This window comes from Ranitomeya imitator, chromosome 4 (genome assembly GCF_032444005.1).
Source record: "Ranitomeya imitator isolate aRanImi1 chromosome 4, aRanImi1.pri, whole genome shotgun sequence".
Taxonomy (NCBI): domain Eukaryota; kingdom Metazoa; phylum Chordata; class Amphibia; order Anura; family Dendrobatidae; genus Ranitomeya; species Ranitomeya imitator.
Genome location: NC_091285.1, coordinates 676,008,501 through 676,035,688, shown reverse-complemented (window position 1 = coordinate 676,035,688; position 27,188 = coordinate 676,008,501). Strand labels below are relative to the sequence as shown.

The 27,188-nt window shown below is 40.4% G+C and overlaps 1 protein-coding gene across 1 annotated transcript; it reads right to left on the bottom strand.

Annotated features, from left to right (window-relative positions):
• Positions 1–3,177: 3,177 nt before the first annotated feature.
• On the bottom strand, positions 3,178–27,188 carry LOC138677297 (pneumococcal serine-rich repeat protein-like). The gene is made up of 12 exons (XM_069767332.1): positions 27,004–27,188; positions 21,708–25,088; positions 21,264–21,377; positions 20,919–21,031; positions 20,366–20,436; positions 20,123–20,247; positions 18,584–18,643; positions 16,064–16,232; positions 15,336–15,503; positions 11,356–11,444; positions 11,135–11,199; positions 3,178–4,325 (listed from the first exon to the last, which is right to left on the bottom strand). Exons 1-12 carry the CDS (start codon positions 27,056–27,058, stop codon positions 4,266–4,268), a joined length of 4,470 nt encoding a protein of 1,489 aa, XP_069623433.1. The 5' UTR covers positions 27,059–27,188; the 3' UTR covers positions 3,178–4,265.

Genomic DNA, 27,188 nt, shown 5'->3' with positions numbered 1-27,188 from the left:
AGTCTTGGCAGCCCATCCACTCACAGCATAGGCTACAACAGCTTAGGAGGCCTACTGTGAACAACCAGTACTCTTTTTTTGCAAAGATGAATGTAATGCATATGTACATAAAGTTGTCCATATGTGCCAAGCTCCATTAAGGCAAGCTCCATAAAGACAACAATTTCCTGTCTCCACCATGATGATGAGTTTCCATCTCCTCCCTCATATTGCCATCCTCAGGCCATCCATGTTGGAGAGATGGGACAAAGTTTGCGTGGCTACTAGCCTCTGTTGTGCTATATACCAACTCTTGTTCCTCCTCAGTGTCCACCTCTTCATTGAGACCCAATTTGCGCTGAGCAGATGAGATGAGACAGGAATGGCTACAATTTCTCTGTGTTATCTCTTCCTCCATCCCCACTTCAGTTGTTATATGCAGAGGTTGACCAGAATGTTGATGGGTGGATTGTAGCTGGTACTCAGCCACTGTCTTCTGCTCACAAAGTCTTGCCAGCATGTGCAGTGTGAATTTCCAGTGCATGGTGAAGTCGCACTCCAGTCGACACTAGCCGACATGCGGAAATGGGTGCTGACGTGGTGTACCATGAACAGAAGTACTGGCAAATCTGGGTACTTTTTCAGAAACCACTGTGCTACCAAGATGAGCACATGTGCCAAGCATGATACATGTGTGAGCTTGCCAAGCTTCACAGCTGCCTCCAAGTTAAGCCCATTATGACACATGACCATGCCTGGTTGGATGTTCAGTGGTAAAAACTACAGATCTGTTTGGTCTATTATTCCTTTAAGTAACTCTGCTGCAGTATGCGGTTTGTCTCCTAGACAAATTAGCTTCAGCAGAGCCTGTTGCCGCTTTGCTTAGGTATTGCCGCAGAGCTCACAGCTTTTGGCTGATGTGGATGACATGCTATGACATAGCACATCAAAGATGGAGGTTGACGGGGTGCAGGATCTGTTGTAGGAGATGGAGGAAACACCAATAGAAGTAGAGCCAGCAATCATTGGTGTCGGGAGCACATGTGCCATTCTAGGCTGTGACTCAGCTCCAGCCTCCATAATATTCACCCAATGTGTCATCAGGGTAATGTACCTTCCCTAGCCACAAGCGATTGATCACGTGTGGGTCATTTGGACATTGGTGCAGATGCTTTTCTCCTCTGGATTTTGAGATTCTTCAGAGCAGACTTATGATGATCATGGAATACAATGTGTGAACAGCCCTGAAGAGTGGCCCATCTGTGGTTACCCACAGTCAGTTGGGCATTTGGAAATTTTTGACACAGGAGGAAACAAGGGTGCTTGGGGCGCCACCTCTGGGAATTGTACTGTGTGTGATGTTCAGGTGGAGGAAGAGGAGAGGCCACTTGATGCAGCGCTTGTTATCCACTGTAGCATATGTTCTTTATGTTCCTCATCTAGAAGGCGTACCTCTATGTGGATGTCAAAGAAAGGGAGTTGACTAGACCGTCCAGTAACATATGTTCTCGCTGGTCTTTGGATAGGACGAGACGGTGTTTGTTCAGTTGAGCTTTCATTAACATTAACACCTAATCCATGTACATGTTGAACACCAAGCTTATTCCCCCTTCCACCACTCATGTTGTAAGTAGCCTTCCCCTCTTGTAACCTGCTGTTTCACAACCTTAGGCCCACAGCTGTCAGTCACCTGTCATTAAATAAACAATCACAATTTATTTTCTTAGATAGTATGCCTGAACTGCATTGTTATACCTACCGATTTTTAAGTGGAAATCTGGTTTTCTGATTTGCCACTAAAACACAGTTTTATCACAAACGATTTGGGTTAGCTAATTGGGCCTTGTGACTGAACCCCAATATTAGACCTAACGATTTTTAAGTGGAAATCTGATCTTCTGATTTGCCACTGAACCACAGTTTTATCACAAACGATTTGGATTAGACAATTGGGCCTCATGGCTGTACCCCAATATTAGGACTAACAATCTTTAGATGGAAATATGGCCTTCTAATTGTACGCAGTTTTATCACAAATGATTTGGAATAGCTAATTGGACCTCGTGACTGCATCCCAATATTAGGCCTAACGATTTTTAAGTGGAAATCTGGCCTCCTAATTGTCTCTGAAACACTGTTTTATCACAATCGATTTGTATTAGCTAATTGGGCCACGTGACTAAATCACAATATAAGAACTAACGATTTTTAAGTGGAAATCTGGCCTTCTGATTTGCCTCTGAAACACAGTTTTATCACAAACGATTTGGAGTAGCTATTTGGAGTAGCTCATTGAGCCTTGTGGCTGCACCCCAATATTAGGGCTAACTATTTTTAAGTGGAAATCTGGCCTTCTAATTGACTCTGAAATGCAGTTTTATCACAAATGATTTGGAGTAAGTAATTGGCCCTTGTGGCTGCACCCCAATATTAGGTCTAACTGTAAGGAAATCTGGCCTTCTAATTTGTCTCTGAAAAACAAACAATTTTTAGTAGCAAATAGGGCCTCCAGAGACTGCCACACATTTTTTTGCACAATCTAGTTTGATGCTTTAAGATCGATTTCCCACAGGACAGGATGCTATCTATTTAACTGACAAGTTCACTTTAAGCAGCAGCAATAGCGCAGGACGACTTCTCTGCACTGTGACACTGAAACAATGGCTCCAGCAAAACAAGATGTCCACTTTTTATATGACCAGGGAAATGTGAATTCGGTAGCCAATCACAAAAGACCTTGTGTCCTGACATTGTAAATGGTTTCTGTGCCCTGATTGGCTGCCGGAATCAACACGCATAAAGTTAATTGGAAAATAAAAAAGAGTTCCCTGCTCCTAAAACCTTTTCACACACCCTCCCCTCCTCAAATGCGTCTCCCTGTCCCCCTCATCATACAACACTACTATCCTAGCCAAAGTCATACAAAAGCATTAGTGGAAATGTGATGATTTACTGAACTGGGACCGAATTTTCCCAACTTTAAGTAAAATGCTTGTGAAAGTGAACACGAATCTGAATATGCAACCTTCGCGCCGAATTTGAGATTGTGAATGTTTTCTGAACATGTTCGCTCAACTCTAATAAAAAGCTATATGGCAGCAATATTTTAGAAACAGTTTCTAAACTTTGCTCAAGTTGAAATAGGAACAGTATTTGAAAAAACTAATCTCGGGGGAAAAAAGGCAAAATAGCTTAGTTAGTCTTAAAACTTTAATTCTTAAGAATTTATTAGGATGCAATGAACTCATGATATATTCAATAATACATGTATATATACAGTATATAATAAATCTTATTACATAGTAAAATCATAATTTAATAAATAAAAAATAGCATTATTAAATACGTTACGCAATATCTTTCATATACAGATACAAATGATCATAGTCATAGAAGACAAAAGTGCTTTAAACTGGTAAAATGTTTTTCCGTAGAGATTTCAAATATTTCTTAATAACTTTTTGTCACAATTACCATTTTTGTTCTTGAGTTGCTTAAGTACTGAAGAGATTCACATTTGAGAAGATTTTTTCTCGTTTTGTACAGAATGTACAAATGACTTAAAGCTTCTATGTTCATATGAAGATTATGTAAAAATGTATTTTTATTCCCTTTCAACCTATCTCATCTCATGGTAATGTTGACTAGTTCAACCTCTTATAACCACTATAATAGTGGCAACGGATAGAGAACAACAGGATCAAATCACCCATTTGGAAGGGAGTCAATAAGAGTCGACCCTTGTTTCCTCTATGAGGTTTGTGTTCTTTATGACACATCGATGATTATTCTTTGTTGTACATGGCTTAAGGTTGAGTTAAACCAAAAATAGCTATAAAAAAGCAATAGTTGTGACACCATTATTTTTACACTTGCCCCTTATACTTAACTCCAAATCATTAAACATGAACCCTGAGGTAGGAACCTGAGGAACCTGGAACTTTTAATGACCTAAACATGTATTACGGTAATACATTTTTGGGAAAACAAAAATCCAGGATTAATTGGATAAAATAATGTATGTTCCCAAAATTCCAACCATACAACCAATCATTAAGCTGACAAATGAAGAAAACTCTTGTTGTACAGTCAAAAAATGAAGAAGATTCTTGTCTTTGAAGGACAGCAGAACATCCAGTTCATCCACATTTGGAACCAAGTACTGCAATGTGCCTGATGTTCATAACTCTTCTTTGCTCAGTTTTTGAGACATTTTGTGATGACCTAATACATATTTCAGTTCATTTGATTGAACGAAAAGATCTTTTTATAATGTCTTGAGATCTTCAAGTGGTTCTCTCATAAGGGTTTCCGCTAAGCACAACATTAGCTCTTGGTACAGTCACCTGAAACAAAGCAATGTAATATTAGCTTAAGCTCGGACCAAAGCTAAACATGAAACTCTTGTTAGTAATTTTTCCTAAGCTATTACACGTTGAATGAACAGTCTTGTAAAAATATATGTATTTGTTCTTATTTCATTGCTTTTTTGCAAAAAGTAGAACGTTTGTACATGTTACTAATAGATTGAATTTCTAATTGGGGTTGAATAATGTTGATTGACAATGTATCTCTCTGTATGGTAAAATTGTTTAATTGTGCCATTTTGTACTTTTGGCTCTTTGTCTGACAATCTTACTATCTTTTTCTCAAACCTCCTCTTTCATTTGTTGATATGTGTTCCCTGTATAAATATCTTGTTCTCACAGGAAAAAAGTAGGGATTGTAGTGCCTCCTATTAGAAGTAACAGTCATAGAAGTCAATATCAACCAGATCCTCCTTTCGTAATCATGTTTTGAGGATTTTGAGGCCGGCTAGATTAATATACAATAGAAAAGATTTGTAGACCCATTGCGTATAGAAAACATTGTGATATATGGGGGTACCCACTAAGAAATCATTTCAGACTAAATTGGCTAGATTAGTAGTTTTTTACAGAGTTCTATGGGGTAAAGTTTGTACTTGTGGAGAGCACCAAGTGTGTGTAGAGAGACTTATTGGCCATGCAATGTTCTCTTGGGAATTTTGATATGCAAATAGCCTCTTCAGAGAGGAATATTTATGGGGCTTTAGCGCCACCTTTAAGAAATAGCAATCATAGAAGTCAATATTGTTCCTTAAAAGGACCTTACTACATGACTTCGGATATAAAGCCAAATCAGAACTTCCATTTGCAGACACATGTATAGTGGTTGCTATCATTATATACACAGATGTATCCTTCTCTTTCTCTCCTACTGGCTTGTCTCAAGAAGAGTAATGTGGGATGACCAGTTTTGAAAAAAAAAACATTTAAGTTACTCACAATGGCCAACAGAGTAATATATATACAGCTCTGGCAAAAACTAAGAGACCACTGCATAGCTTTATAAAAATCAGCTTCTCTACATGTCTGACAGTCATTCCATTCTGGTGTCAGTTGAATTCCAACCAGAGGACACCTCATTCTACTTAATGTGCTTTTAATTAGGTGATCACCTGAACCAAATCTTATTTAACGAAGGAAATTAAAACCCTGCTGTGGTGTTCACAATCCTCTTGCAATAGGACAAGCTGGATGGCAAAACAAGTGCTAGTAATATCCCAAAAGTAAGAGGAATGAAAAATTAACTTTTAACCGTACCAAAGGAGTTGAAAAGCCTTGACTGAGGAAAAGAAGGGCTCAAAGTCTGTCTTTACTAGCAGAGGGACACAGTGAGCGTCATGTTGCCTCCATCCTTACAATTTCTAAGACACCAGTCCATTGGCAGCTGGGGTGAAGTTCATGGCAAGAACAGTTTGTAACAAGCTCCTAGAAGCGGGACTCAAGTCATGTAAAGCTAGAAAAAAGCTTTTCATCAATGAGAAGCAAAGTAGAACCAGGCTGAAGTTTGCCAAAGACCATAAAGATTTGACCATAGAAGACTGGAGTAAGGTAATCTTCTCTGATAAGCCTAATTTTCAGTTTTGCCCAACATCTGGTCGTCTAATGGTTAGATGGAGACCTGGAGAGGCGTACAAGCCACAGCGTCTTGCACCCATTGTGAAATTTGGTGGAGGATCAGTGATGATCTGGGGATGCTTCAGCAAGGCTGGAATTGGGCAGGTTAATCTTTGCGAAGGACATATGAATCAAGCCGCATACAAGGATATCCTGGAAAAAACAGTTGATTCCTTCTGCTCAGGCAATGTTCCCCAACTCTGATGACTGTTTTTTCTAGCAGGACAATGCGCCATGCCACACAGCTAGGTCAACCAAGGTGTGGATGAAGGACCACCACATCAAATACCTGTCATGGCCAGCCAATCTCCAGACCTGAACTCCATTGAAAACCTTGGGAAGATGGATAGTTACAAGCCATCAAAGAAGTACTGCTGACATTTTTGTACCAGGAGTGGCATAAGGTCACCCAGAAGCAGGGTGAAAGACTGCTGGAAAGCATTCCAAGATGCATGAAAGCTGTGATTAAAAATCATGGTTATCCCACAAAATGTTGCTTTCTGAACTCTTCCTGAGTTAAAACATTAGTATTGTTGTTTCTAAATGATTATGAACTTGTTTTTTTGCATTATTTGATGTCTGCAAGCAATGCATTTTTTTGACCATTTCTCATTTTCAGAAAATTAATACAAAATGTATCGCTTGGAACTTCGGAGACATGTTGTCAGTAGTTTATAGAATAAAAGAGCAATTTACATTTTACTCAAAAATATACCTATGAAGAGAAAAATCGGGCAATCAGGCAAACTGAAAATTTTGCAGTGGTCTCTTAATTTCTGCCAGAGCTGTATATCTATATATATAATTGTCTAAGGGTTTTTCCATCTGTCTGTCTGTCTTTCTGTCTGTCTGTCTGTCCTGAAAATCCCACGTCTCTGATTGGTCGAGGCTGCCAGGCCTCGACCAATCAGCGACGGGCACAGCGACAATGATGTCATAAAGGACGTAGACATCCCGCGTCTCTGATTCAGCGACGGGCACAGTATCAACGTAGATGTAATAATGGTTGCCATGGCGACGATGATGTCATAAAGGTTGCCTCGACCAATCAGCGACGGGCACAATCTGCCGCGAATTCTGGAATCATCATTGTCCATATACTACGGGCACATGCATATTCTAGAATACCCGATGCGTTAGAATCGGGCCACAATCTAGTATATAATAAATATATCTATATATATAATTGTCTAAGGGTTTATCTTTCTGTCTGTCTGTCCTGGAAATCCCGCGTCTCTGATTGGTCGAGGCCGCCAGGCCTTGACCAATCAGCGACGGGCACAGCATGGCGACGATGATGTCATAAAGGTTGCCTCGACCAATCAGCGATGGGCACAGTCTACCGCGAATTCGCCTTGACCAATCAGCAACGGGCACAGTATCGACGTAGATGTCATAATGGTTGCCATGGCGACGATGTCATAAAGGTTGCCTCGACCAATCAGCGACGGGCACAGTCTGCCGCGAATTCTGGAATCATCATTGTCCATATACTACGGGGACATGCATATACTAGAATACCCGATGCGTTAGAATCGGGCCACAATCTAGTATATATACAGTTAGGGCCAGAAATATTTGGACAGTGACACAATTTTCGCGAGTTGGGCTCTGCATGCCACCACATTGGATTTGAAATGAAACCTCTACAACAGAATTCAAGTGCAGATTGTAACGTTTAATTTGAAGGGTTGAACAAAAATATCTGATAGAAAATGTAGGAATTGTACACATTTCTTTACAAACACTCCACATTTTAGGAGGTCAAAAGTAATTGGGCAAATAAACATAACCCAAACAAAATATTTTTATTTTCAATATTTTGTTGCAAATCCTTTGGAGGCAATCACTGCCTTAAGTCTGGAACCCATGGACATCACCAAACGCTGGGTTTCCTCCTTCTTAATGCTTTGCCAGGCCTTTACAGCCGCAGCCTTCAGGTCTTGCTTGTTTGTGGGTCTTTCCGTCTTAAGTCTGGATTTGAGCAAGTGAAATGCATGCTCAATTGGATTTAGATCTGGAGATTGACTTGGCCATTGCAGAAGGTTCCACTTTTTGGCACTCATGAACTCCTGGGTAGCTTTGGATGTATGCTTGGGGTCATTGTCCATCTGTACTATGAAGCGCCGTCCAATCAACTTTGCAGCATTTGGCTGAATCTGGGCTGAAAGTATATCCCGGTACACTTCAGAATTCATCCGGCTACTCTTGTCTGCTCTTATGTCATCAATAGTGTTGAGCGATACCGTCCGATACTTGAAAGTATCGGTATCGGATAGTATCGGCCGATACCCGAAAAATATCGGATATCGCCGATACCGATATCCGATACCAATACAAGTCAATGGGACATCAAGTATCGGAAGGTATTCTCATGGTTCCCAGGGTCTGAAGGAGAGGAAACTCTCCTTCAGGCCCTGGGATCCATAGGGATGTGTAAAATAAAGAATTAAAATAAAAAATATTGATATATTAACCTCTCCGGCGGCCCCTGAACTCAGCGTGGGTAACCGGCAGGCTTCTTTGTTCAAAATCAGCGCTTTTAGGACCTGAGAATCACGTCCCGGCTTCTGATTGGTCGCGGGCCGCCCATGTGACCGCCACGCGACCAAACACAAGCCGCGACGTCACCGCAAGCTATTAACGCGCTCATTTTTAAAAATGAGCGCGTTAATGGCTTTCAAAGATGTAGCGGCTTGTGATTGGTCGCATGGCCGCTACGTCTTTGAAAGCCATTAACGCGCTCATTTTTAAAAATGAGCGCGTTAATAGCTTGCGGTGACGTCGCGGCTTGTGATTGGTCGCGGCCACGCGACCAATCACAAGCCGCTACGTCTTTGAAAGCCATTAACGCGCTCATTTTTAAAAATGAGCGCGTTAATAGCTTGCGGTGACGTCGCGGCTTGTGATTGGTCGCGTGGCCGCGACCAATCACAAGCCGCTACGTCTTTGAAAGTCATTAACGCGCTCATTTTTCAAAAATGAGCGCGCTAATAGCTTGCGGTGACGTCGCGGCTTGTGATTGGTCGCGTAGCGGTCACATGGGCGGCCCGCGACCAATCAGAAGCCGGGACGTGATTCTCAGGTCCTAAAAGCGCTGATTTTGAACAACGAAGCCTGCCGGTTACCCGCGCTGAGTCCAGGGGCCGCCGGAGAGGTAAATATATCAATATTTTTTATTTTAATTCTTTATTTTACACATCTCTATGTATCCGATACCGATACCCGATACCACAAAAGTATCGGATCTCGGTATCGGAATTCCGATACCGCAAGTATCGGCCGATACCCGATACTTGCGGTATCGGAATGCTCAACACTAGTCATCAATAAACACAAGTGACCCAGTGCCATTGAAAGCCATGCATGCCCATGCCATCACGTTGCCTCCACCATGTTTTACAGAGGATGTGGTGTGCCTTGGATCATGTGCCGTTCCCTTTCTTCTCCAAACTTTTTTCTTCCCATCATTCTGGTACAGGTTGATCTTTGTCTCATCTGTCCATAGAATACTTTTCCAGAACTGAGCTGGCTTCTTGAGGTGTTTTTCTGCAAATTTAACTCTGGCCTGTCTATTTTTGGTATTGATGAATGGTTTGCATCTAGATGTGAACCCTTTGTATTTACTGTCATGGAGTCATCTCTTTACTGTTGACTTAGAGACAGATACACCTACTTCACTGAGAGTTTTCTGGACTTCAGTTGATGTTGTGAACGGGTTCTTCTTCACCAAATTAAGTATGCGGCGATCATCCACCACTGTTGTCATCCGTGGACGCCCAGGCTTTTTTGAGTTCCCAAGCTCACCAGTCAATTCCTTTTTTCTCAGAATGTACCCAACTGTTGATTTTGTTACTCCAAGCATGTCTGCTATCTCTCTGATGGATTTTTTCTTTTTTTTCAGCCTCAGGATGTTCTGCTTCACCTCAATTGAGAGTTCCTTTGACCGCATGTTGTCTGCTCACAGCAACAGCTTCCAAATGCAAAACCACACACCTGGAATCCACCCCTGACCTTTTAACTACTTCATTGATTACAGGTTAACGAGGGAGACGCCTTCAGAGTTAATTGCAGCCCTTAGAGTCCATTGTCCAATTACTTTTGGTCCCTTGAAAAAGAGGACGCTATGCATTACAGAGCTATGATTCCTAAACCCTTTCTCCGATTTGGATGTGGAAACTATCATATTGCAGCTGGGAGTGTGCACTTTCAGCCCATATCTAATATATAATTGCCTAGAATACTACTTCCTGCAATTTGTGCCAACTTCCGTGGCTTTGTCCGGAGCTAATGTCCGGAGCTAATGTCCGGAGCTAATGTCCGGAGATAAGTGACGTCAACAGTGTCCAGTGTCTGATTGGTTGCCGCCTGCTGCGAGCGACCAATCAGAAACGTGCCGTACTGTGACACACTCCGCCCGCCATTTTGGTGTGATTTTTGAATTTTTACCTCACAGCAAGTTTCTACTGCGTGGAGGCGGGCCCAGTGACGTTGGTCTTCAAGCTCCTGCCGAATTTCGTCAAAAAAATGATAATACCATTTACCAAAACTATATATATTTAGTTGTGAAGTGGTTCAGTGACATTTTCACACCAATTTTGAACTTTTGTTTCTCCATATACTGCCTATTATTTTTGTTCTTTCTTACTATTATTTATTAATTGTATTATTCTTACATTTGAATAAATAAAGTATATATGGATTCTAGACTCCCGATTCTTTAGAATCGGGCTGCCATCTAGTTATATATATAATTGTATTTCTGAACATGTTTTTGTAAACAGCTAAAATAACAAAACTTGTGTCACTGTCCAAATATTTCTGGCCCTAACTGTATATATATATATATATATATATATATATATATATATATATTTATGTGGGTCATCTCATGACACCGATCTTGAGATACTTCTAGCTAAGAGGAAAGGTGACACGTTTCAATTAAAATTTCAGATATAGCATACAGAGGTGCAGTTGTAGCCCAAAATATAAGTAGACATCTGTATTGTAAGTGACATATAGTAGATTTAGCATAATAGTATGGGAACTCCAAGCTACGGATCTGAAGAAGACACCTGTCCACTATTGTCTGCTTTTTTTGTATGGAAGATATAATATGAAACCATCCTTAAACTAACTTTTTCCTTAGCCGATATCCTTTAATATCTTACCTTCATGCTGGTATTTACTTTCTCAAGGTCTGGAAGGAAGATTGAGTTCACAGGAACTGCAGAATCTGAATCAAACAAATATACAAAACAATGAATTGAAAGTGTCACATTTAACTTAACCAAAGCCCTTACTGTGCCCTCATGGTTGTAACTTTATACCCTAACTTGCTCTGGTAATTTTTGGATGGCACGTGTTAGCTCGGCAGAGAAAGATAACTCACCACTGGCGCTGCTGTTAGAGAATGAAGCAGCAGGACCTCGGTTTTCCTCCTCCCATCCCTCCTCATACCACCGATTTTCATCAATTAACCTGTCAAAAAAGAAAAAAGAAAAAATTAAGCACAACTTGTACAAATAGTATATCACTGCTACCGATATTTCAACTACTCTTACTCTCACTATTAGAATTACTTTTTCTCAATGTACTATTGCAGTTCTGTTACTAAAACCACCGGTATTAATGCTAAACCTAAAAGTTAATGTTGAGCGAATGTCCTTGGATAAGGCGTTATCCGATCATGCTCATGTGCCAACCAAAAAATATGTTCAAGTCCCTGCATGTTTGGTAGACAATCCCTGAATCCCTGCATGTGTTGTGGCTGTCCTACAGCCCCAAGATATGCAGTCGCGGGAACTCCAACAGATTTTTTGAGCATGTATTATCATCACGACTAGAACCATTACCAATCTTACAAGTACTTCTATATTTACTGCCAATTTTACTGCCATCCATACAGAATGCTTTTACAGGTGGACTACTAATACTACTGGAATTTTTTTTTTATTTAATTAAAACTAGAGATGAGCGAACATGTTCGGAAAACGATCGCCGAATCTGAATTTGCCATATTCGTGCCATATTTTTACCATATGTCGAATTTATGTTTGATGATTGAATCCGAACATATTCATTTATTTCTATTTCCACTGACTCCAGTGACATTTGGCTGTGTTCGGCAAATGTTGCGAAAACAATATTCGGTGTCGATCATAATTGCAACCGAATTTTGAAAAATTCACACAACTCTAGTTACTACTTCTATAACTCTATTACCATTACTTTACTAGAATCACTTCTAAAATATATTTTACTATTACTGCTACAATTATTATTGCTGCTGCGCCAATTATTACTGCTACTATTACCTTTACGTCACTTATCACTAATGTTATTATTACTGCTATCATTACTTTTGTTAATAAGCCAAAAAATAATTCTGTATGTTTTTCAGCTTAATTGTAATCAAAGGCAGTATTCGAATTCCTCTTTTATTTTTTCCTCCCCTTATTCCAAGTGTCATAACTTGTATTTTTTTTTACTGCCAACATAACCATTTGAGGGCTTGTGCTTTTCCAAACTGAGTTATAACTTTGACTAGCCCCTTTTGTTTTATCATATTATAGAGTAGAAAAAGTCAAAAAATAAATCCAGGTCCGGTAAAATTGTTAAAAACAAATCCTTGTAGTTCTGCCACTATTTTTCAGATTATTTGTGCAGTGTCACGATATTGTATGAAATGTAATATAAGTTTTAGTTTCTCTTACTACTAGCCCATGCTGTGGGCTAAAACCACCCTTCTTCGCGTTCCTGTTCTGAGATGTGTATGTGCAGCTCCCAAACCCCTCATACCACTCCCAAAAGAATTTTTATGATCGCTTGTGTCGGCTCAAACCTTCCCCCAGCAGAAACTGGTCTGATCTCCTTCTTTAAAGTCAAGAAGTCCTTTGTTCCATTATAGGGAGATATTGGGCCAACGGTTTAGGCTAGGAAATAATAAGTCCAGTTTGTGAATCTCCAAAATGCAGAGATTATGCACGATGGATGCATTATATTGCAGAGCTGTGGGATAACTAAAATAAGCCCCTGCTGTAAACTAAGAGGTCAATAGCCTTGTGTGTATTTTTTTCATCACATTGTAGCAGTGGGGGGATAACTAAGATAAGCCCCACTGCACATGTGATAGCCGTCTGTTGGCCTAAAGTCACCCCGATCAGTGACGTAGGGGTGACGGTCACGGTGTGAATTGTGACATGCAGTGATACTAAAGTTGTAAAAAAAAAATCAAAAAATTAAAATAGTTTTCTGTTGCTGTTTTCTAGGACCCATAATATTTTCATTAAATGTTTCTGTTGGAGCTTTGTGAAGGCCTTTATTTTTTTTCATGACAAGTTGACATTTTCGGTGCCATTTGGGGTGCAAATAACATTTTAATCATTTCTTATTACATTCTTTTGTGGATGGGTGGGAGTTGTGGTGACAATAAACAAACATAATTCTGGTATTTCTATCTTTTTGTCTTTTTAGCTTTTACAAAATGATTAATTTTATTGGTTGAAATTATGGTCTCCTATGAAACTCAGCCTATGACCTTCCGAATGGAATTCACGAGAGCCACATCCATCTGGCAAGGTGTGGGCTTAGATCTTGAGCAGTTCGAAAGGCGTTGAAGAAAATTGGGAAGGATTTAAAGGGAACCTGTCACCTGAATTTGGCGGGACTGGTTTTCGGTCATATGGGCGAAGTTTTCGGGTGTTTGATTCACCCTTTCCTTACCCGCTGGCTGCATGCTGGCCGCAATATTGGATTGAAGTTTATTCTATGTCCTCCGTAGTACACGCCTAATTCAGGTGACAGGTTCCCTTTAAAGCAGATCGTTTAAGGTGATATTTTATGAGGCGTCCTATGAATCAGTATTAAGTTTTCTTCACTTAGTTGCACTAGGTAGACCGCCACCCTCCCACGTTGTGTATTCATCATATGAGATACTGAAATAAATGACTCTGCTATCATTGATGAAAGTTGGCACAAGAGCAACATATTCTGGGACATTGCAAAGTGTTGAGTCAAGGTGAAAGATCACCTTTGCGTGACTATAAATGATGCCAGCGTTGAACTTGGCGGGTACACTAAGTGAGTGATTAATAGAATTAGTGATTCTACAGGCCATAAAAGAATTAAGGTTATCTCTCAGGAAATTGTTAGCGCGGACAGTAAGTCTCACTTATAGTTTAAGATTGAGAGTGACTAATATGAAATGCGTCACCCCCTTGAGTCTTTGTAGAAAACTGCAGCTCAATCATGTCACTCAATCCATTTTTAGAGCAAAAAAAACTGTTTATATACGAAAAAAAGTTCTATCACTTTCTAAAACCTTGAAGTTGTTTGTCCATTTACGTTTTTCACTAATTCATTAATTTTGCTATTGGATGAAAAATCCATTCATTACATGTTGTTTAACTTTTCACATTCATTTTATACATTTTTTTTTCATCCTTTGGCGGAACAAATGGTGGACATTTTTGATAAATATTTATTAGGCACTATGATTATTAGTGATAATTATTAACACAGAAGAATTTATTTTTATCTGATATGTTACCCAATTGGAAAATTATGCTTCAAAAACTGTATTAAGAAAGCTAATCGTTTTGAAAATGTAGTTACTTTTATTTTATTTTGCAGTTCTCTGCTTTATGAAAGTCAGAACTTTTTAAAAACTTTTTAAGGTGTTTTTTTGGTGTCATACGTTTGACAGGCGTGTTAATGGTTTTACTACAAATCTTAAAACGTTTTATTTACACATGAGGGATTTTTGTCTTTTATAGCATTATGATTAGTGATAAGTGCAGGCGCTCAGTACTTGAGTTTGAGGGTGTTCAGGTATTCACCGAGTATAGCTGGTGCTCGGGTGATATATTCGATTCCCCTTGCCCGCATGTTCCATGGCTGTTAAATAGCTACAGGGTTTATGGACATACACTGGCTAGCCCCGCATGTTTTGTGCTTGTTTAACAGCTGCGTAACAAGTGGGCATGGGGACTCAAACATGTCACTCGAGCACCGGCGATACTCGGTGCCTACCGGAGCATGCTAGGCAAACCCGAGTAACGAGCCCTTGCTCTCATCACTAATTATGATCAGTACTTTGAGCCAACACCTAACCAATGCTTAGACAAACAAAGATCTATGTAATAAATGGAAACATTAGTGATTGTCAAGAATCAAGACCAATCATTTGTTTCCACAAGATAAAAATCCATAAATATAACTGATATATAATTTCACCTCTAAATATGACTAGTTTCTTAACTTTTTTTCGGAAATTTCAGGTCAAAGTGAATATTTTATTGAGAAAACATTTTCAGTCCAACTTTTCGAAGAACCTTTTCTTACTCTACGTGGTGTAATGCAAACACTCACCTTTCTTTGTTAGATGGTCTCCGACGTCGGTATAAGAAGACAGCTAGAGCAATAATAATGACGAGCAACACAAATAACCCAACAGACACTCCAGCATATACTCCCGGTTTACTGATGGCCGTCTGACAGCGGTCTCCTGAGTACCAGTAATCGGGCGAAGTCTCACAGCTAAAATAAACAATGAAATTAGTTAAAGAAATGTGAAAACTAAAACAAATACAGAAAGCATGAAATAAAGGTGTTTTAAGGCATTTTTAAAACGATGACGTAGAATTAGAAAACTATGGCTGCTCTCTTTTTGGAAGAAAACATGTTTTCTTAAGTCCTCCACATGGACCACAATTGGGTCAATTCTTTACTGAAGATGTCAGGGGTTATGAAGTTATCCAATTTTGGAGAATCAATTTGTATTGGCCACAAACACAAAGATTTGGTCACTATCGGACATATGCTTTTAAAATTTCCAGTATTGGGACAATCATTTTATGGTGGAACAAATGGTGGACATTTTTGATAAATATTTATCAAACCCTATGGTTATTAGTGATAATTCTTAACACAGAATGATTTATTTTTATCTGATATATTAATCAATTGAAAAATAATGTTTCAAAAACTGTATTAAGAAAACTATTCATTTTGAAAATTCACCAAATTATCACCATAGGGTTCCACTACGACCATGCTTAGATTTAGCTTAGAAAAAAGAACAAAGATAGTTCACTTACTAGCAATTCGGTCCTTGCCTTGTGACAGAACATTGTCCTTTGTTACAGTTAATTGGATCTTCGCTATTAACACTACATCTAGAAACACACATTGTCTTTCCTGAGACATTGACCGGACTATAATATTCTTGAATGTCTTTTGGGATGTCGAGTGATTTCAAGCAGATTTCTGAAAGAATGAAAACAATAAAAAGTGTTTAACACGTGTGTCCATTTGTAGATTTATTCAACATAGACTCTACTGTAACCTAAGTAATAGAAAATGAGTCCTAAGACTAAAAATAACTGTAAAGTTGAATATGTGGACGGTATTCATACATTTTTAATGTCCCCACATTACTTGGCTTATTACATAGATATTTGGGAAACAAAACTATACATTTTATATAAAAATTAAGAAAAATTTGGAACTTTTCTCCGGACAATGGGAATAAAGATAAGGGAATGCCATCTTAGAAAACCTATTAAATAATGATGAACCAAATTCCCAAGATTAAAATTTGGCAGATCCTTCGAATTTGACGGCAAAATGCAATTTGCATCAAAGTTATTTGATGCTAAATGAGTGTGACATCCCAACACAAAATATACATAGTGTTAGGGCTAGCGGAACGCACCAAATAATTAGATAGATAGATTAAGGTGTGTTCACAGCCCGGGGTCCACCGTGCAGAGATGGAACCTGCTGCTGAGTAATAACGGACTATATGGCAGTGCAAAATGGATTCACACACGGGTTAACTTCACCCTGTATGAAGAAAGCGAACCTTGTTGCATCACAGGGCCGCGGTACCGCACAAAAGAGCGCAAGCAAGGAGTCACAGAATGCTATCCCAAGACTCTGGATTAGAGGTCATCTAGACCTCTTGCGCTCGACACCGCAACTGGGGTGTCAGAGTGAAAGAAATAATAATAATTATTTAGATGCACAAGTGTGCGTGCGGTGCCGCACTTGCGGACGCCACTAACCACCCAGGCTTGGGTAAGGAAAGCGCTGTGAAAGCACAAGCCACCGCACTGGCGGTCATAGCAATTTGACGCTGTATTGTGTGTCACATGCTGATAGCTAAGTTGGGCACTGGATAGCAATCATCCACCTTATGCGAGCAGTCATACACAAGGGAGGGGATAATTAATGAGCGACTTTCACACCTCAACACACACACGGTTACAAGTGTACACTAGCGCATGGCCGAGTGGGCATGTGAACCATTTTTAGAGTCAGTGCTACAAGATCTTCCAGATGGTCCTATAGGAGCCGCAACAGGACCTGGGCATGTGACCCTTGACCTCCAAAGGGAGGTTGTCCTGTGGGCATGCTCATTATGGGAAAAGCAGGACTTAAAGATCTGCTCGCTGCTGATCAGTGCTGGCTACAAAGGCAGAGTTTGGAAGGACAGTAGTAACAAGTCGCCCAGCATCAGCCTGAGCTAGACGCTGGGACTGACGTCTCCGCTGAGCAGGCTCCACTGCGGCTGGAGAAGAATGGGAGACTGCAGCAGAGATGGTTCGAGATTCCCCCTGTGCTGAGATGGGAACTCGACACCTAACACACAGGATGTGAAAAAATAATATAATTACTCACTTCACTAATTATCTGTCTCGCCACTCCTACTGCTCACTCTCCAGTCCTACGTGACTCTTCTTTTAGATGTTTTTCAGTCTGCTTCATTCTCACTTGGGCTCTTAAGTCTCTGTGCGCCATATGATTGCAGCGAATATCATGATCTCACAGTGTTAGGTCTTGCAACGCCTGAGGCTACGTCAGCTATATGGACCTTGCTTATTGTGATAACATGACATACGTTTCAATACATTCAATGCAATATGATGTCTGAGGACCCATAGGTTTCAGAAGGCCCAGTGTAGAGTGAAGCAGGTCAAAGAAGATGTTAGCTCAAAAGGAAGAGTAGAAGAAGAAGAACGAAGAACTGGATATGGGGCGAAGAAGGCTTTGGAGCAAGTGAGTTGTGATTAGTGGTTATTTTTTTTTTACCATTGTGCTGGGCCATCTGCTGTTCAGTAAATTGGCGAATAGATAGTCCCTATTTTGCCAATTTTGTACTGTGCGAATTGCAAAAAAAATTGTAGAGAATCTTAATTTTTGTAAAATTTGAGGAGAATGCAATTCTAGTTGAACAAATTTGCTTATCTCTTTTTGTTAACATTTTGGTCAGTGACTTTAGTGTTTGCTGAATACACTGTACTCTCGCCTCTAAATTTTTTATATAGATATGTAAGATACAAAATAAAAATGCAGACTTCCTAAATTCTTATGTCATCATTTTAGGACATGGACTACTGTTGGATTTATTTTTCAAGAGAATTTAGGCTATGAATTCTCCAAGAAGAGGCAAAACTAAGACACTGCGGTTTGGTGGCAAAACATCGTAGAGAAAAATAATGGAAGTCCAATCTATTAGGGTTGTCACTTTCATGGTCAGTGACTTTGTTATCTACTGGTTACACAAGCTTCAACATTTCTCATATACTTTAATTGTCTACTTATTTTAGTCTTACCTTTGAAATCGAGAGGAACAGGTTGAACTTTTGTTGTATTTGCTTTGAAGCACAAACGTTCTGCATAAGAGAAGACAAAGCATTAACATTTTGGCTTAGATGCTCTTTTCTTCTTACCAACAAATATAAACCGATTCCTTACACTATCAAAAGTTTGATAATTTAATAGATTGTGTATAATTTGAAACAATTGCACTCAAAGGGAGAATCAATGGGGAAAAAGGGTGATTATTATCAGGGAAATATCCTGAAGCAATGTCTACATATTCTCCCTCCTGAAAGGGGTTGTCCAGTACAAATCAATAAGTCTACAGTCACTCTGTATGACTGCAGACTTATAAATCCCCCTGGCGCAGTGTAAGGATTCACCGTTTTATGACCCAGGCCAGGAGGGAATGTATGCATTATATAAACATATAAACACAAATGTATTTTGAAGAACATTCGAAAAAACTATTGTTTCATAAAACTCATGTAGCCATGAAAAAGTAGCCAATAGTGCTTGTAATGAGCCAAAAAGTGGCATCACTAAAGGGTTGGCAAAATTCTCACATCAAAACAACAATCAAACCGTAGTGCAGCATGTCAATACATTCATGGTAGAACTAGGAACAGGAAGAGGACATTGTTTAATACAAACTCAATAGGATCAGTTATACCATATTGCATGGCCAAATCCCCTAATCCTGTATAATCCATACATACTTAGTAGATAGACAATTTGCACTCATGGTAGAATACAGAATAATTATAGATATATCTTACCAGAGCCCAAATGGTGGTCAATAGGCATGGCCTTACTTCCATAGACTCTAGTAAGCCATGTCCACTGGTCGACCGCATCACTAGATGGTGTGGTCTAACTTAATACAAGTGTATGGAGTGAGGCCATGTCCCCTGGTCGGGAGTATATATAATTTACACATACCCTCTGGTCCCAGGTCAGAAACCGGCGAATCCCCGCATCACACAGTGTGTTCTCCGGGGGGATTCAAAAGTCTGCAGTCACACAGAATGACGGAAAACTTATTGATTGTGACCGGGCAACCCCTTTTAATGAAAAAAAACTAGTAAATATGTGTAATAGTAAAAATGCATGTATTTTGTTCCAAATACATGGATTTAAGTAAAAAAAATTCTCAAAAGTTGATAAGTCCTTTAAGATACTGAAGGTATTGGCCAGCAACTATTAATATCTCCTTCATGAACATCCTTATTTTTCAATGGGAGGAGTCTAATATTTAGGTGCCAGACTACCATTGTGGAGATTCATCTCAACAAAATGTTGGGTATGTTCAATTCTTGCCTTCTTGTTAGCAACCTCAGATATCAAGTGAGGAACCCCAAGTTGGTAGGTTTATTTGACATCTTTACTAACGTAAATGAACACACAGGTGTCATCCATTGAAAGACACCTAGCTACTGACAGGTCTTTTTCACCTTTTTGGACAGTATCAACACATTGCAAAGAATCAAGGAGTTAGGTAGACCTTAGACGACATGGCTTGACTCATGCCTAAAATACAATAAGATCCTTACCAGTTTTTGTATCAGATGTGCAGTTTGTGTGATTTAAAAGTGTAAACACCTCATCAACAATTTCATCATATTCATCAGCGTAAATTTTCAGCAATAGGATGTGTTCCACAATGATACTTCCTTCCCTGGGAATAGAAAATACAGATACAATTACTTGTTTTATGCATGAGCTCAGCGCTTTAATATCTCCCCAAATGGCTTTCAAAAATGGAAGTTGACCAAATCTATCTGCCGAATACTTACGTTATGTTGATGATTTCCACACCTCGAAAGATTCCTTTGTAATGTGGAATTTCACTGTACAGTCGTGCCATCTATAATACAATAGTTCAAAAAAATACATTAAGACACAAAAGGGGAATAGGAAAAATAGTTGTGTATCTTGGTCAAATCATCGAGAGAGCATCGCTATGATAAAGAGGAAATGCAAAATATAAATACAAATCTTTGAGATGACCACTCCAAAATTTCATTAAACAATGGTTTTCTAGAGAGGTTGGTCTACCCAAAGATAAAGGAGACTAATTTATAGTATTATTGGACAGAAATGGTCAACGAGATGAAGTTTTGGATAAATTTAATTAATAACCTAAGGGATGGGAAAAACGTATTATTGTTTGTTGTAAGGGGATTCTCAACACGTTCTGAAAGCAACTTATTGGAATGGTTTCCATCAATTCGAAGGATGAAAGATGGACTTCTCTTGAGTCTTAAGAAAGCCATTGAGCACTGGTTCATGAAAATTGCCAATGTTAAGACAGATTGAGAGAACCTTTGAAAATTTTTATCAGCTTACCTGTTGATTGAATCGGATTACGAAATCGGTGTATTCTTTTGAGTTTGGATCTCTTAGCTCATCTTTAAATGTTTCTACCACAGTAACCGTAACATTAACTGTGGCATTAACAACTGAAAAGAAATAAAAACAGTTATTAACAGTCTACAAAGGGAAATATTTATCATCCTGAAAATGGTAAAGGAAAAGTACAAATGCTATAAAAAAAAAAGCAGTGTGGCTAAACATAAACATTTATACTCCTCGTATCTATAGTCGATGTGTATATGTAGGTTTATTTATTTGTAAATTATATTTTCTAGATTTTTAATAAGTTGAAATACATAGAAAACAATAAAAAAATACCTGGTCTGATTTCACTCAAGATGAATTCACATCTAGTGCCATAGAAACTTGTTCCACAAATACACTTATTCCCATCGTGGTGCCCACCATTCTGACAGTGTGGGGTAACAGCACCTAGAAATATTAAAAATATGAAATTCTATTAGAAGTATAATGGCTAGGATGGAGAGGCTGTGAGTATTTAACTAGTTTTCAACCATGCTTAGATTGTATAAACCTTTTTTGAAGAACATAAAAGATCTACACATCTTTGAGAAGACCAAGCCGCTAGCCTCATCATACTTGACCCATTAATCTTTCACAAATCACATTTAATGCAATATCGAATGGGCATCTAAAACAGGTTTTCTTAAATGTGTTTAAATCCAGAAAGTGCTATCTAGAATATTTGTATTATTTTGATTTAAACATAAGAAAGATGAGAAAATATAATTTTGGATTTACCTGGATTTCTAGTAGAAGTTGTCAAAGTAGTCTTTGTAGTGTATGTTGTATTACCACTGGTAACTGGCACTGCTGATGTGAATGATCCACTGATTGTGGACCCTGTAGTTGGAGAGGACTCACTGGTCGCGGATGCTGCTGATGCAGATGATTCAGTGATTGTGGACCCTGCAGTTGGAGAGGACTCACTGGTGGCTGATGCTGCTGATGTGAATGTTCCACTGATTGTGGACCCTGCAGTTGGAGACGACTGACTGGTGGCTGACGCTGCTGATGCAGATGATTCGGTGATTGTGGACCCTTCAGTTGGAGATGATTCACTGGTGGCTGATGCTGCTGATGCAGATAATTCAGTGATTGTTGACCCTTCAGTTGGAGAGGACTCACTGGTGTCTGATGCTGCTGATGCAGATGTTTCAGTGATTGTGGACCCACCAGTTGGAGAGGACTCACTGGTGGCTGATGCTGCTGATGCAGATGATTCAGTGATTGTGGACCCTGTAGTTGGAGAGGACTCACTGGTGTCTGATGCTGCTGATGCAGATGATTCAGTGATTGTGGACCCTGCAGTTGGAGAGGACTCACTGGTGTCTGATGCTGCTGATGCAGATGTTTCAGTGATTGTGGACCCACCAGTTGGAGAGGACTCACTGGTGGCTGATGCTGCTGATGCAGATGATTCAGTGATTGTTGACCCTGCAGTTGGAGAGGACTCACTGGTGTCTGATGCTGCTGATGCAGATGATTCAGTGATTGTGGACCCTGCAGTTGGAGAGGACTCACTGGTGTCTGATGCTGCTGATGCAGATGATTCAGTGATTGTGGACCCTCCAGTTGGAGAGGACTCACTGGTGGCTGATGCTGCTGATGCAGATGATTCAGTGATTGTGGACCCTGCAGTTGGAGAGGACTCACTGGTGTCTGATGCTGCTGATGCAGATGATTCACTGATTGTGGACCCTTCAGTTGGAGAGGACTCACTGGTGGCTGATGCTGCTGATGCAGATGATTCAGTGATTGTGGACCCTTCAGTTGGAGAGGACTCACTGGTGGCTGATGCTGCTGATGCAAATGATTCAGTGATTGTGGACCCTCCAGTTGGAGAGGACTCACTGGTGGCTGATGCTGCTGATGCAGATGATTCAGTGATTGTGGACCCTGCAGTTGGAGAGGACTCACTGGTGGCTGATGCTGCTGATGAGGATGATTCAGTGATTGTGGACCCTCCAGTTGGAGAGGACTCGCTGGTGGCTGATGCTGCTGATGCGGATGATTCTGTGATTGTGGTCCCTCCAGTTGGAGAGGACTCACTGGTGGCTGATGCTGCTGATGTGGATGATTCGGTGATTGTGGACCCTGCAGTTGCTGAGGACTCGCTGGTGGCTGATGCTGCTGATGCGGATGATTCAGTGATTGTGGACCCTGCAGTTGGAGAGGACTCACTGGTGGCTGATGCTGCTGATGCAGATGATTCAGTGATTGTTGACCCTGCAGTTGGAGAGGACTCACTGGTGGCTGATGCTGCTGATGCGGATGATTCAGTGATTGTGGACCCTCCAGTTGAAGAGGACTCACTGGTGCCTGATGCTGCTGATGCGGATGATTCAGTGATTGTGGACCCTGCAGTTGGAGAGGACTCACTGGTGGCTGATGCTGCTGATGCAGATGATTCAGTGATTGTGGACCCTCCAGTTGGAGAGGACTCACTGGTGGCTGATGCTGCTGATGCGGATGATTCAGTGATTGTGGACCCTCCAGTTGGAGAGGACTCACTGGTGGCTGATGCTGCTGATGCGGATGATTCTGAGATTGTGGACCCTCCAGTTGGAGAGGACTCACTGGTGGCTGATGCTGCTGATGCGGATGATTCGGTGATTGTGGACCCTGCAGTTGGAGAGGACTCACTGGTGGCTGATACTGCCGATGCGGATGATTCGGTGATTGTGGACCCTCCTGTTGGAGAGGACTCACTGGTGGCTGATGCTGCTGATGCGGATGATTCGGTGATTGTGGATCCTGCAGTTGCTGAGGACTCACTGGTGGCTGATGCTGCTGATGCAGATGATTCGGTGATTGTGGACCCTGCAGTTGCTGAGGTCTCACTGGTGTCTGATGCTGCTGATGCAGATGATTCAGTGATTGTGGACCCTGCAGTTGGAGAGGACTCACTGGTGTCTGATGCTGCTGATGCGGATGATTCGGTGGTAGTGAACCCTCCAGTTGGAGAGGACTCACTGGTGGCTGATGCTGCTGATGCAGATGATTCGGTGATGGTTGACCCTTCAGTTGGAGAGGACTCACTGGTGGCTGATGCTGCTGATGCAGATGATTCGGTGATTGTGGACCCTCCAGTTGGAGAGGACTCACTGGTGTCTGATGCTGCTGATGCAGATGATTCAGTGATTGTGGACCCTGCAGTTGGAGAGGACTCACTGGTGTCTGATGCTGCTGATGCGGATGATTCGGTGATAGTGGACCCTCCAGTTGGAGAGGACTCACTGGTGGCTGATGCTGCTGATGCAGATGATTCGGTGATGGCTGACCCTTCAGTTGGAGAGGACTCACTGGTGGCTGATGCTGCTGATGCAGATGATTCGGTGATTGTGGACCCCCCAGTTGGAGAGGACTCACTGGTGTCTGATGCTGCTGATGCAGATGATTCAGTGATTGTGGACCCTGCAGTTGGAGAGGACTCACTGGTGTCTGATGCTGCTGATGCGGATGATTCGGTGATAGTGGACCCTCCAGTTGGAGAGGACTCACTGGTGGCTGATGCTGCTGATGCAGATGATTCGGTGATGGTTGACCCTTCAGTTGGAGAGGACTCACTGGTGTCTGATGCTGCTGATGCAGATGATTCAGTGATTGTGGACCCTGCAGTTGGAGAGGACTCACTGGTGGCTGATGCTGCTGATGCAGATGATTCAGTGATTGTTGAACCTGCAGTTGGAGAGGACTCACTGGTGGCTGATGCTGCTGGTGCAGATGATTCAGTGATTGTGGACCCTCCAGTTGGAGAGGACTCACTGGTGGCTGATGCTGCTGATGCAGATGATTCAGTGATTGTTGAACCTGCAGTTGGAGAGGACTCACTGGTGGCTGATGCTGCTGGTGCAGATGATTCAGTGATTGTGGACCCTCCAGTTGGAGAGGACTCACTGGTGGCTGATGCTGCTGATGCAGATGATTCAGTGATCGTGGACCGTCCAGTTGCTGAGGACTCACTGGTGGCTGATGCTGCTGATGCAGATGATTCAGTGATTGTGGACCCTGCAGTTAAAGAGGACTCGCTGGTGGCTGATGCCGCTGATGTGGATGAATCAGTTACTGCGTCTTTACTGGATGGTACTGTTGTACTTCCAAAAGTAATTTGCATCATTTCTGAAAGAAATAAATTGCACACATCATTTACCCCATCAACCTCCACATGTCTTCACACTAATAATAAAATCGCACAACTTCCGCTATAATAATAAGCTATAATATAGTATTTTTAAATGACCGTTGGAGGGCGATGTTTTCACTGTACTAATTTTTGGGAATTTTATGATGTCTAACAAGCTTGAAGGAAAGTTAAGATGTCTGTGTTACCACATTGTCCAAAAGACGAGTCGTACTTACTGTATAAGGGTTCAGACAGCTCCCATATTAGAGGCCAATAATATGATTAATTGAACATAATGAAGGGGGGGTAATGTAGGGAGGATACAAAACTTGTATTGGTGTCCAGAGGCATATGTACCTCTGTCCAATTAAAGAACTACAAAGCAAATTATAGTTTTCTACATTTGCAATTTTCATTTGTGTTAAACTTTAAGAACTTTAAAAAATATATATAACTGGTGTTAATGAAAACACTCTTGTGTACCAATTTGCTGCCTTTGAATTTTGCTCTCAGCTGAGATGTGGCTGGATGAGTCTGATGATTCCAGACGTGATGTGATTAACACAGAACAATGCCCATACCAGTGTATCCATTTCTCAGCTAAGAGCCCAAACTCTGTACCTGCTGGACACCTACAAATGAAAAATGGAGTATTCACATTAAGTGACATCAAGCTGAGATCATGAAAATTGTGAGGAATTGGAACATAAAAGGATCAATTCATCATTAGGTGAGTTTTGAAGTCACTTTCCTCTTTCCGTCTTGTGGTATTTTTTGCACCAAATTAATCAAAATGGAACACGCGGTTCACAAATTTTAAGCAAAATTTAAAAAAGCTTTTTTTTTTGTAATTTTTTCGCACAAAAAGTCACATGTTGAAATAAAATTTCCCAAACTGTGTGCAAAAATTTCAGGAATACATAAAATCACCCTGGAGGGGGAGATTGGAATGTTAAAAAAAAATCGCAATTGATGAATATGGTAAAAAAAAAACATCTGGAAATCCCAAACCCTACCCCAATGGCAAACAAAAAAATAAATAGCAGGTGAACACGTGTAAAATAGATTTGAAAAGTGTGAAAATTACGAGAAGAATAAGGTGCAAATTGAGAACATGTGAAAAAAAAAACTCGAAAAAGTCTCAAAGGCAATAATCAACCAGATCCTACATTTTTACAACCATGATAGTTCATTTACATAAAATCGGCTCAATAACTTTACTTGCAGTTGGATGTAAAACTCCTGATACCAGATTGCTCCAAATAAATCAATAAATCAAAATCAATCAAATAAATCAATCAAATTTTAACTCTTAATTCTGGAAATAATTAGTAGATGTAGCAAAGTAACTTTGCTACATCTACTAATTCTTTCCAGAATTAAGAGTTAAAATTTGATTTAAAAAAAAATCCCATTATAATAAAATGTTCACAACCCAAAACATAAAAGTCCTAAAAAGAGCCTTTGATGACCGATATGCTACAAAGGTCAAAATTGGTCAATTTTTTCATGGTGGACCTAAATATAGGACCTCTTCGAATTCGACTTTTCTTTACTTTTATCATACCCCTTGGATGTGATCAATTCCATTCTGAGATTTTTTAGCTCAAATATCATCTCCATCTCAGCGTAGCAGCAAAATATATAATCGCATGTACAGATCTACCAGCGTTTGTCATTTGCGATCCATATGGGTCTGCATGACCATTATCTCAGCTCAGCACAGAAGAAAAACCATCAGTGTCAAGTTCAGCCCGGCTACATCTCTATCATGGTCCTAAACCCATGTAACAGAATCTATTACAATGGTCTCCAACTTGTGGATCTCCTACAACCACAGAGGGTCCTAAGATTTCCAAAAATATTTCGTTTTTGGAAATATAAAGTAATATAGCAAGAAATAAGACTCACCAATCACAAGCAATGACGTCAATATCAGGACGATGGACCTACGTAGGATCCCCATCTTTCCCAAGATTCACAAGATTCCGGTCTTGAAGAAATCTCTTGTATGGGTATGCCAATGGAGCTCGTGAGTTATCTGCTCTCCTCTATGGATAATAATGACCCATGACATACTCCGGGATTTATACTGT

What these genes read in the sequence shown, in the direction of transcription:
- LOC138677297 (XM_069767332.1), bottom strand. Translation starts at nt 27,058, where the DNA reads ATGGGGATCCTACGTAGGTCCATCGTCCTGATATTGACGTCATTGCTT. An exon ending in TAATCCGATTCAATCAACAG is followed by an intron (nt 20,437 to 20,918) that starts GTAAGCTGATAA and finishes ATTGTATTATAG; the next exon opens with ATGGCACGACTGTACAGTGA. An exon ending in CACATCTGATACAAAAACTG is followed by an intron (nt 18,644 to 20,122) that starts GTAAGGATCTTA and finishes TCTCTTATGCAG; the next exon opens with AACGTTTGTGCTTCAAAGCA.